This window comes from Phyllostomus hastatus, unplaced genomic scaffold (assembly GCF_019186645.2).
Source record: "Phyllostomus hastatus isolate PE091 unplaced genomic scaffold, TTU_PhHast_1.1 phas_scaffold_39, whole genome shotgun sequence".
In the NCBI taxonomy this organism is placed as follows: Eukaryota; Metazoa; Chordata; class Mammalia; order Chiroptera; family Phyllostomidae; genus Phyllostomus; species Phyllostomus hastatus.
Genome location: NW_025334028.1, coordinates 29,099,038 through 29,111,222, shown reverse-complemented (window position 1 = coordinate 29,111,222; position 12,185 = coordinate 29,099,038). Strand labels below are relative to the sequence as shown.

At 41.1% G+C, this 12,185-nt stretch overlaps 1 protein-coding gene across 1 annotated transcript in view; it reads left to right on the top strand.

Annotated features, from left to right (window-relative positions):
* The window catches only part of PAPSS1 (3'-phosphoadenosine 5'-phosphosulfate synthase 1), a 90,873-nt gene that overhangs the window by 19,285 nt on the left and 59,403 nt on the right, over positions 1 to 12,185 (top strand). Inside the window, exons 4-5 of the mRNA XM_045820432.1 lie at positions 1,917 to 2,055; positions 7,081 to 7,199. Coding sequence (XP_045676388.1) covers positions 1,917 to 2,055; positions 7,081 to 7,199 — 258 coding nt within the window. The remainder of the gene's footprint in view (positions 1 to 1,916; positions 2,056 to 7,080; positions 7,200 to 12,185) is intronic.

Genomic DNA, 12,185 nt, shown 5'->3' with positions numbered 1-12,185 from the left:
GCACCTTCTGGGAATCTTTGCAAGTGTTGAAAATGGAGAAAGTCAGTGACACCTGATGTGGAGAGCTGGGTGTTTGAAAGGATAGGTGGATCTGAGTTTAGGCCCCCTGTTGCCTTAGGGTGGAGCAAGGCTTGTGTTGATCTCATCTCTCAGAGCACTAAGAATTAAATTTGGACTGTGGTTAGGGAATATCAGTATCTATGATAGCATTGGGGTTGAAACATGTAATATAGAATATGTGCATTTTTTCATGCCACCGCTGAACTTGAGCGTCTTGGTTCTAAAATAAATCCGATCGTTTCTCTTCATAAGGAGTTGGTATGGTAGGTCATATGGTAGGAAAATCAGATGTGAACAGTTCATCTTGAGGCAAGTGATTAGGTAAGTGTATATGAAAGGTGCTGTGGAAGATTCACAGAGGAGATGCTTGAAATGAGTCACAAAGGATGAATCGGATTATACCATGTACTAGACTGGAGGGAGAAAGCTATTTCAGACAGAGCAGATAGCACTATTTACAAAAGCATGAACATGCGAAGGCATTTGGTGTCTGGGACACTCTAGGTGGTTTCATCTGGGGGATTCACCCTGCACAGCAGCAGGGTAAATGTGAGGGGCAGTGAAGCTAGAGCGATTTGCAGAGGTCTGATGCTGAACGCTGGTCTGTGCCGGCCCCACAGGTAGTTAACAGTTTGAGATTGTACCTGGGAGTGTTTTCATTGAGTTTGCACTTTAGTGGGGTCACCCTTGAAGTCTGGAATGAGAATGGCCTGGAGCTAAAAGACTGGTTTGAACAGCGGCCATGGGAATAGAAAACATGGGGACATAATGAAGGGCCGTTGAGCAGTAGCAGCAGAGGACTTGGTGCCTGGTTGAATATTGCTTTTTTGGGGGGCAGGGGGTGAAGGATGGTGCTTTCTGAGGAAAGATGGTATGATTGAGTTAGAAAATACTGGTTAGGAAGGGAGAGGTTGAGTATTTCACTGTAGGTGGGTTAGAATTGAAATGCTAATGGAGTGTCAAAGTGGAGATGATCACTGAATCATTGAAACATTGGTTCTGGAGCTCAGGAAAGTAGAATTTGGATACAGACTTAGGAATCATTAACATCATCGCTTGACACCTGATAAAGTTGAGTATACAGAAGAGTGTATGGAATGAGAGGAGCGCCACTGACGGAAACTCGGGAACACCTTCTTTTAATAGAAGGACCGCTGGAGCAGTGAGATCACAACTTAATCACTCTGCCAGACGCGGTGGTTATAAAGCTAGTGAAATGATTTTAGTATATCAGAGTAAGGTCTTTGACAGAGGCATATGGTGGGGACTCGGAGAAGCCAGAGAAAGCAGGGGCCCTCGGTCAGTCTGGGCACGCACGGAAGGCTTTCTGGATGTCACCTTGGAGATGTGCTGGGAGGGAGCAGCTTGCTTTAGCTAGAAGAGTGCTGGTGGGGGGAGTGTTTCTTCCAGGGAGATGGCAAACACGTAAGCCTGAGCACCTAGGCAGAGATGAAGGGTTTGTGTCTGAATTCTGAGTGGACCTCATGTAGTGTGAAGTTGCTTTCATGCCCACTCAGGCTGAGGGTGAGTGTTATCAGGGAGTGGCCTGCTGACACCTGCATTCGAGCTGGACTCTGGCTCAGGTTCCTCATAAAATCGAAGGGAAAGTTTTTATGGGGCATCCATTGTTTTCCCTCCTGGAATTCCCCCAATATCTCCAATTTTAAGAATTGTATGCCTTTTAAAATGGTTATGAAGAATGGGTTTGTTATCCTAATATTTTCTTGGATTTTTTGTTTAAATTTTAAAAACATAAATATTATCTAGTATTTTTTTACTCATCCTTGATATTCACATGGTACCTTTGATTCGTATAAGCAGTTTTTATTGTTTCTGTGCCTGTCTTTTTTTCTAAGGATCGCAACAATGCAAGGCAAATTCATGAGGGGGCAAGTTTACCTTTCTTTGAAGTATTTGTTGATGCTCCTCTTCATGTTTGTGAACAGAGGGATGTCAAAGGACTATATAAAAAAGCACGGGCTGGAGAAATTAAAGGTAAGTAATGTTTTTTTCCCAGTTTCTCTTGAATTAGGTATTTTACCTTACCATATCTGAAATTGATAACCTCTCCTAAGAGCCTGGGAGTATTCAAATGATCTGGATCTCCTTGAGACGAGAACATGGGTCTTATTCCACTGTTGTAGCTCTAAGGCCTAGCAGCAGGACCTGGAACTGTGTGCACATCATGACTGTCATTGATCATGTTGGACGCCTAATCAGGAGACAGCATTTTAGAGGGTTGGGACTTTGGGGGCTGGTGGAAACCCACTTGATATAATTAGGTGCCAGCATTAGATGGGATATCAGTGGCTAGCTGCTGCCACTTCAGCTCTTTGTTCCATTGGTAATGTGGGAAATTTCAGAGCCAGTGGGGAAAATGCCTGAATTATAAGTTTCTTGAGAGCAAGGACAATGTCTTGCTCTTATATATAGCATAATGTTTGGAATGATTGCTTATTCATTCTGTTTGCAGTTGTTGAATTAGACTGGATTAACACTACATCCATCAAAATATATACATCTTGCTTTTTAGGTTTTATGGTCTGCTCCAAGAGTTTCAGCAATGATGAGCATTTGGACCTGGAAGGAGACAGTTAGAACCTGTCTGCCGTGACCTTTGATGCCAATCATATTATTTATTTGCTAGACCTCCTTTGACGTTATTTCTGTTAATTAACAGAAGCAGGGCCTGCCAACATTAAAAAAATATATCCAAGATAGATTACTCAGTCAGGCTTGTTTAGAAATCAGTGATTCATGCAGGTAACTTTTGTTTACCTTTCCAATGGGAGTATGATAGCCTGGTACTGTCGCAGGAGTTCCAGGAGCTCTGTGAATTGTAGATTTTGGCATTCAGCTTCTGGCCCTGAAAAGAAAGGTGGATGGGAAGGAAAATGCTTGTTAATCTGGGCTCTTCTGTGTTTTGGACGTGGGAAGGCTTTTGCAGTTGGGTCGAATTCCACCTGCTGTAGGAAGCTTGGTTCCTTGGCCAAGGCTGATATCCACCAATTGTGCCACCATGGAGACTCAGTTTCTCTGATTAAGCTGGCACTTTCTTGACTCAGAGAGGACAGGCTGCATAGCCTGAGTAATTTATGACAACAAGAGGGAAACCAGTTAAACTCATTACATTCTCTACCACCCTCTCTCTGTTGATGGCCAGTTTTCACTTCAGTTTGTTGTAAGCAAGTTTTGGCAAAGAGAAACAAAATGTGTCTAGGATCCTTTTACTTATTTTAAATCTTTTACTTAATTTTAATTGTAGTTGGTTTTGTTGTTTTTGCAAAGATGGATCGTTGAGGGAGGTAGATTTTTCTTCCTGGCTGGAATAAAACTACTTGTGAGCAGGGACAATACCTTGAGCATTTTTATATCATTAGAATTTAGTGCCTGGTCCAAAAGCATAGTACCTGGCAAACACATAGTAAATGCTTGTTGGATGGCTTAGAAGGGGAGTGCATGTCAGATGCTCAACACACATTTATTTCTGTTTCACACATTTATTTCAACACAGCGCTTTCTATTTGCAAAGTATAAATTTGGTGCTTGGTATGCAAAGATGAATAATACTGCATTCAAAATACCCCGAGTTACTTGTAGTGTGCATTCTATGTCTGGGAGTGTGTTCGTATTAGTTTAGTTTTCTGTATGTTACTTGTTTAATTTCCTGAGAGCTTCTTAATTTCTCTCTTTAGACACCAATAAAATGTTCCTCAGGTTAAAATATATAAATGAATATGTGTATACACCCTTATTTTAGGTTTGCCATGGTCCTAGAGATCCTGATTGTAGAGTTGTTTGCTTTTAAAAATTACTCGTTAGGTGGCACTTACAAAGTTCCCTATCACTGCTGTTTCTGAGCCTTGATGGTAAACATTCAGGACAAATGAGATTGCATACATTCAGCAAACCCCAGGATTTTATAGGTCTTTTTTTTATATATATTTTATTGATTATGCTATTACAGTTGTTCCATTTCCCCCTTCACTCCCCTTTACCCTGTATACCCTCTCCCACCAACATCCCCCCCTTTCGTCATGTCCATGTGTCATACTTATAAGTTCTTTAGCTTCTACATTTCCCATACTATTCTTACCCTCCCCCTGTCTATTTTCTACCTACAATCTATGCTACTTATTCTCTGTACCTTTTCCCCCTCTCTCCTCCTCCCACTCCCCTGTTGATAACCCTCCATGTGATCTCCATTTCTGTGATTCTGTTCCTGTTTTAGTTGTTTGCTTAGTTTCTTTTGGTTTTGCTTTAGGTGTGGTTGTTAATAATTGTGAGTTTGCTGTCCTTTTACTATACGTGTTTTTTTCTGTATCTTCTTTTCTTAGATAAGTCCCTTTAACATTTCATAGAATAAGGGCTTGGTGATGATGAACTCCTTTAACTTGACCTTATCTGAGAAGCACTTTATCTGCCCTTCCATTCTAAATGAAAGCTTTGCTGGATAGAGTAATCTTGGATATAGATCCTTGTCTTTCATGACTTGGAATACTTCTTTCCAGCCCCTTCTTGCCTGTAAGGTCTCTTTTGAGAAATCAGCTGACAGTCTCATGGGAACTCCTTTGTAGGTGACTGTTCCCTTATCTCTTGCTGCTTCTAGGATTCTCTCCTTCATTTTTACCTTGGCTAATGTAATTCTGATGTGCCTTGGTGTGTTTCTTCTTGGGTCCAACTTCTTTGGGGCTCTCTGAGCTTCCTGGATTTCCTGGAAGTCTATTTCCTTTGCCAGAATGAGGAAGTTCTCCTTTATTATTTGTTCAAATACGTGTTCAATCTGTTGCTTTTCCTCTTCCCCTTCTGGTACCCCTATAATTCGGATGTTGGAACGTTTAAAGATGTCCTGGAGGTTCCTAAGCTTCTCCTCGTTTTTTTGAATTCTTATTTTTCCATTCTTTCCTGTTTGGTTGTTTTTTTTCTTCCTTCTGGTCCACTCTATTGTTTTGAGTCCCAGTTTCCTTCCCATCACTATTGGTTCTCCGCCCATTTTCCTTCATCTCTTTTATGGTAACCTGCATTTTTTCATCTAATTTGCGCTCAAACTCAGCCAATTCTGTGAGCTTCCTGATCACCAGTGTTTTGAACTGTGCATCTGATAGGTTGGCTTTCTGTCGGTTGCTTAAAATGATGAGTCCTGGGGTATTGATCTGTTCTTCTGTTTGAGACATGTCTCTCTCTCTCTCTTTTTTTTTTTTTTTGTCTGGTTGCTCCTGTTACGGTGAGGGGTGGAGCCTTAGGTGTTCACCAGGGCTGGGCACTCCAGTCGCTAGATTGTGACGTTGTATGTGGGGGCGGGGGCGGGAGGGAACAATGGCGGTAGCTCCATTCTCCTGGGACCTCAGTCCCTTCTCTGAGATCCTGGGTTGCGCGCTCTGCCCTGGTCCACAATCGCTGCCTCACTGGGTCCACCAGCTGCTGCTTGCATACTCAGGGTCCACCCGCTGCGATCTTGTGCGCCCCAGATGGCTTACGCGCTCCCAGTTGCCTTTTGGGCCTAGCTCTCCCTGTTCTCTGTGTGCCGAGACCCACGCCCAGCTGCTCCTCTCCGCCCCTCCTACCGGTCTGGATGAACGGGTCTATTTCAACTTCTTGGCTGTCCGACTTCCATTCAGATAAATCCTCTGTCAGTTCTGGGTATTATTCTGCTTCTAAATTGTTGTTCTAATCTTGGTTGTGCGTGGAGGTACAGTGCGTCCACCTATGCCTCCATCTTGCCGGAAGTCCAGGATTTTATAGGTCTTCAGGTACTTACAAAACTGTAAATGTATTGCTCTGTCAGCCATTTCTAATACCCAGATTATTTTAATGATTACTGCTTGAGTAGTTATTCTCTATTTAAGTATAAATGTTTTCCTTACAACGTATATGAATTACCATCACTGATGGGATAAATTAGCTAGGAAAACAGTTCTTTGACTTTAAAATGGTAAGCCAGGTTTTCTAATGTACTGACAGTCAAGCTTTGCTGCACATTAGCATTGCCTGGGGACCTTTTAAAAATCCAGTGCCAAGGCTGTCCCCAGACAATGAAGTCAGAATCTCATGGGAGTGGAACCCAGTGGTTCCATTGTGTAGCTGCATTTGAGAATCAGAGCTTAAGAACTAGTGTTTTAATCAGCATTAGTTTTTCTCCAGCTATTTTATCATGACTCACCATTCAATACTGATGAGAATACTAGTAAAGCAGAGGTTTCTTCCTGGATTTAGGACTTCATGTGAAACTTAAAAATAGAAAATAGAAAAAATGAGGTAAGAGGGGTGTAGACTTGTAGTATGTAATTTAGAACTCTTTAGAGAACTGTTGCTGTTAGTAGTAATGATTCTAAATTCATGCTTATCCTTTTAATCCAAGGATGACCTAAGCATTCCAAGGCAGATAGGCCTTGCGTGACTTAGGTGTGGGTGGTGTCAGAAGTGTACGATGGGAATAGCATATCTTCAGCTCAGCCTATTCTTGGGAAACATCCATATTCTTTCTGTTTTTGGCAGTTAGGTAGGAAAATCTGAATAGCAGTTAATACTAAATTGAGTGTATTTGACTGTGGAGTATATTTTGTGATATAACAGAGTTGCCTTCCTAGTTTGTGTTTTGCTTGTGCTAATAGTAGTTACTTTGTCTTGCCTCAACACTTAATCTGGTGGCAGAAGAAGCCTGCAGAGCTTCAGTGTGGCTGTAGATAACCTTTGTGAATAAAATAGACTGATTTGGTGTCAGGTCTGCATTGAGAGGGAAAAACCTTGTGAGTTTCAGTGTTTATGCCCAGCGTTTAGGTGCTGTAATCTGTATTCCTGTGGAGCAGCGAGGGGCTCCAGATCACTTGGTGTTAAGTCCTGTGTCTTCCCAGGCAGTTTAGGCATTAAAAAGGTGTCACAAGTATAGTTGATCCTCATTAATTGAAGATTCCATATTTTCAGATTGGCTACTAACTTCAACATAGCAGAGACTTGCACTGGTGAAACAAGTATAACTTATTTTAGTTCTCACCCTCTTTTATTACCTGCTACCTTTTATAGGTTTCACTGGGATTGATTCTGAGTATGAAAAACCAGAGGCCCCTGAATTGGTCCTGAAAACAGACTCTTGTGATGTCAATGACTGTGTCCAGCAAGTTGTGGAACTTCTACAGGAGCGGGTAAGAGAAGGTCACAGAGGCAATCACCAGGGACTAATTCTCTCCATTGTGTGTAACCATGTCCTCAGAAAAAAGTGGTGGTACTGTGGAGGAATGTCTGTATTTTAAATTCTTTATAGTGCTCACAGTTTTCTGTATGTGTGTATCTCTGTGTTAGGTGTTGGGGGGGCACTGTGTAGGTACAACATATGAATATTGCATCAGTGTAACCCACAGGAGACTTTACAGCCAGTGATGTTTTATTTTATGAGTAATTTTTCCACACAAGTACCTAACAGATAAAATTGAGCCTTGATTTACTCACCTTTACAACTTGGCATTGTTATATTTTTTTCAGTTAGGGTACATAAGGTAGTACCCATGGTAGCCAACTTCTCCTTAAACCTGGGAGGCCTTGGAGGAGGAATTTTCTGTACCTTCACATGCATCAGCAGTCCCTGGTTTGCACCAGTTCAGGATCCTGGGCTAAGAGTTTCCTCTGCCTCCCTCTGTTTGGCAGACAATATAAATTCATTAATTTTTTTTCTTTTATCACAATGTGGAATTTAAAAATACTTTTGAAGGAAGACTGCACACACATACACATATATATGACTACTGTTCTGGAATGTGTCCTCCATTGATTTTCTCCACACAGTTGAATCTTGAATGAGCATTAGGGTCCAAGAGAAACCTGTGAATGAATACCTGACATTCAGCTGAGAGGTTATGGTTAGTTGGTGGTCAAGGAGTATGTTTGCCTGCTACACCCTTATTGCAAGGGGACTCGATGTAATGTGCATTTTCCATAACAGACTTCCTCTCCTTGGTGATCCAGGGGTGGCAAATGCAGTTCAGCTTTATTGTCATCACAAAGGTATTTGTGAGGTTTTCTAAAGGTAAGTTCACATAGTAGAGTTTAAATATAGGTTAGGAGGTGAAGAGGTTGAATACGTAGGGTGCAGTGGTGTTTTAAAGCAAGGAAGGATAACCAAAGCATCATAGCTTTATAGTGTGTGCTTTGAATGGAGATGTGAAGATTAGAGCTTCTACATTACCCCTTGTGTGTAAGAATATAAGTGTGTGGGCTAGGAGCAAATGTCATCGGCAGAGGTGGAAACCATCAACAGTAACTCCCATTAGTTGAACTCTTACCATGTACAAGCCCTGTTTTAGGCACTTCAATAGCAGTACTGTGTTTAATTTGTATTAAAACTCTGAGAAGTACAATAGTTATAATTACCCTCATTTTACTGGTAAGGAAACAAGTTCAGGGAGGTGAAGTTGTCTGTCCCGGGGCAGTTCAGTCGGGCAGAGTAGGATTTGAACACAGTCTGATGGATTCTGCAGCACACACCCTTGTCTTTCTATACACTGCTTTCCTAATAGCTAGATGCTTTCAACTTTTAGCTTATTTCCGAAATATGAATTTTTTTAAACTCTTTCAAATTCTTTGGCCATTTGCTCCCTAAATGTAGTTGGAATTAAGAAATTGAGAAGAATGGGCATTTCATTAACTTAATATTTTTAGAAGAGTTTTTAAAATACATCAGAGCAGATCAAGACGACACTGTCTAGGCTGGAAAGAATGTTTACCATGTAAAGAAAGAAACTGCTGTGCCTGTCCTTGGGACATGTGGAATGTTTGTTCTCTTTAGCGTGAAATAAGAAAAGTGTTTATAGGTCATCTAATTTACCTTGGGAAGCTGAGACACGTTTTGCCAGATGAATTATGATCTACTTAGGTCCCAAAACCCAAATCTAAGTGGTTAATGAGTTGACTTGGGTTTATTCCAATATAACAAAAGCTTCATTTCTAAAACAGTCAAGCTAATTAAATGATCTCCTCTCCAGGGTCAGTTTGTTAGACTTCGAGGGTTTTTCCTCACACCAAACAATTCTGTTTCTCTGACACCAGTGGGTGTCCAACAACTCATTTCCGATCTGACACGATCTATCCAGAGTTGGCTCAGACCCCACAGACCTCACAAGGTTGCCTCTACTTCAGATGCCAGGTGCAAATAGAGCATCCAGGCTACCTACATTTCTGCCCTGCTGACTGCAGATTTCAGGGTTCCTGTGATGCTTGCCCCAGCTTCAATAATTCCACTAGAAGAACTTGGGACAGCACTTTGCTTACTATTACCAGGTTGTTATAAAGCATATAGCTCAGGAACTGCAAACTAGAAGAGATGCATGGGGCAAGGGATGGGACGGGGAGAGGCATGGAACTTCCACTCCGAACATGCTACCCTCAGTGCATACTGCAGCCCAGCCCTCTGCATCTGTCCTTTTTTTTTTTTTAAGATTTTATTTATTTTTAGGGGAAGGGAGGGACAAAGAGAGGAAAAGAAATGTCGATGTGTGGTTGCCTCTCATGCCCCACCTAATGGAGACCTGGTACCCAACCCAGGCATGTGCCTTGATTGGGAATTGAACCAGCGACCCTTTGGTTCACAGGCCAGCACTCAATCCACTGAGCCATACCAGCCAGGGCTGCATCTGTCCTTTAGGGGTTCTTATGGAGGTTTTATCATGCAGGGATGATTGATTAAGTCTTTGGCCATTGGTGGTTAAACTCAATCTCCAGTCTCCCACCCACCGTCACCTAGGATTAGAGCTGAAAGTTCCGATCCTATCAGCACTTGTTCTGGACTGAGCCCTTCAGCCTAAAGCAGCCATTTTCAACCATTTTCATTTCATGTTACACATAAACCAATTACTAAAATTCTGCGCACACCAAAAAATATTATATTTTTTATTTGACAAAAATGTAGGTATAATTTTGATTCATTTATACTGGAGGGCTGTTTTTGTGTTGGCTGTTGTCATTTTTTTTATTTGACAAACTAAGGGAAAAGAGAGAGGTCAGTGCCCTTGACTTAAATAGCCAGGTATTGCATATTTTAAACATTCTTGCTGCATAATGGTTGAAAATCACTGGCCTTAAGCCCATCTCATTATTCTACCAAAGACACTATTGCCACTCAGGACATTCCAGGGGTTTTCAGAACTGTATTCCTGGCCCCAGATGGTGTGGCTTGGTGGGTTGAGTGCTGGCCTGCCAACTGAAAGGTTGCAGGTTTGGCTCCTGGTCAGGGCACATGCCTGAGTTTTGGGACAGGTCTCCAGGTGGGGGCATGTGAGAGGCAGCTGATTGAGGTTTCTCTCACAAATTGATGTTTCTCTCCTTCTGTTTTTCCCTCCCTTCCCCTCTTTGTAAAAATAAATGAATAAAAGCTTTTTTTTTTTTAAAGAGCTCTATGTTAGATCATGGGGACAAAGGCCAAATATATATTTCCCATGGTACCACCATTTTTTATAAAAGCAAAGCCAGTAGTATGTTTTGGGACTTAAAGAGAATGCAGGTGTTTGAGAAGTGCTTTCTCTGTGGTAGTAAATGGAAGTATTTCTATGTGTTTGGTACTGCTTTGCAGAGACTCTTCTGAAATGAATTCTACCAGGAATTGTTTTATTAATCCTCTCTACTAAGAAATGGCATTGACTTCGCTGTCCAAGAAAAATATGTTTTTAGTGTGCTGTATGGGTGTTTTAGGAGAATGGGTATTTCATTTAGCATAATATCCTCCTTCGTCTCTGGATCATCTTACTTGTCTGTCATTCTGGCCTATGTGATATCATGGGGTAGGTTAATGTGGTCATTTACATAAAGACTGAATTTCTCAGTATTTTGTCAGAGCATGTTTATTTCTTCATGTGCTTTAGGTGGCATATTTTTATTCAAGAAAATGGAAGACACTGAAAAATACTGAGGATTTTGGATGAAAACTTTTTTCCTAACCCCTGAGTGGTCACTAGATGGCCTGCTAGGATTGTGTTCTAACTTGGTGCATTATAACATGAGGAAGCAGGCTTCTTACTGCTCATTTTAATCTAGTATTTTAATATTTAACATTTAAAATTCTGTTTTTAAACCTACCAGGAACTCTAGGTTTACTATTGCTATAAGTTATTTAAAGGTTTGTCTTTTTATAAAATGGTGGGTTAGAGCTCTAAATGGATTTTATTCTGCTCATAAAAAACCAGACTTTGCAGCTCTGTTTTAAAGTGTTGCCAGAATATTGTTTGGTGTCCATGCTTTGAATGCATGTAGTTTAGAGAATAGAAATTTAATATGCACCTAAAACTATGCACAAGCTCTAGCATTTAAATCTGTGGAACAGATTTGGCTGAAGAGAAAATTGCACAAAATACTTAAAACTTAAAATATGGAATCACTGTTTATTAACATGTTCAGAGTTCTTTAGGAAGATTAAAAAGAAAGGGCAAGAGCTACTATGTATTTTCAGGTAGTAAATATAGTGAATATTGTTTTTTGGCCTTCCAGTTTCCAGATAAATACCAACAGTTGTCTGTTGGAATAAAGATGTGGATACAGCACATGTTTAGGTTGCATTTAGTCAAGCAAAACACGTTTTGAGTGCTCATGTTACATTTTTAAATTAATATTTAAACATTCATGATATCTAACCCACCTCATTGGAGCACATGAATTATTTCCTGACCCCGTCGTCAGGGGGACTCCTAGGGTCGTCCTGGACCTCCTTTACCCTGAAATGCTGGGTGACCAGGGGGCTCTGAAGATTAGAAAAGGGGTTTAGCTATGAAAACACTTGCTCCTGGCCTGGCCTATGATCTGCTTTTGTTTTAAAGTAAATTCCCTGAAGTAGAGATTTTTGTATGTACAATTCGAAGAAGAACATACTGTTTTTAAATCGCCAACTGTGTCTCTGGAAGTCCTAATGAATCCTCCCCAGAATGGGAAGCTCATGCAGCAGGGACGTCATTTTCTGTTGTCCAGGGACCTTGTCTCACGCTGAGGTGGTTTTGCTCCCGTTAGAACTTTAGTAGTGGTTTTGGAAACTAAAGAGATTTGTTGCCACTAGAATGTGCCAGAAACTGGCTGTGTCTGCATTTAAAAAATTCGTTTTGTATTCCTGGTAGTTCTCTTCTCTCTACATTTAGAATCTGCCTAGAACTTGCTTT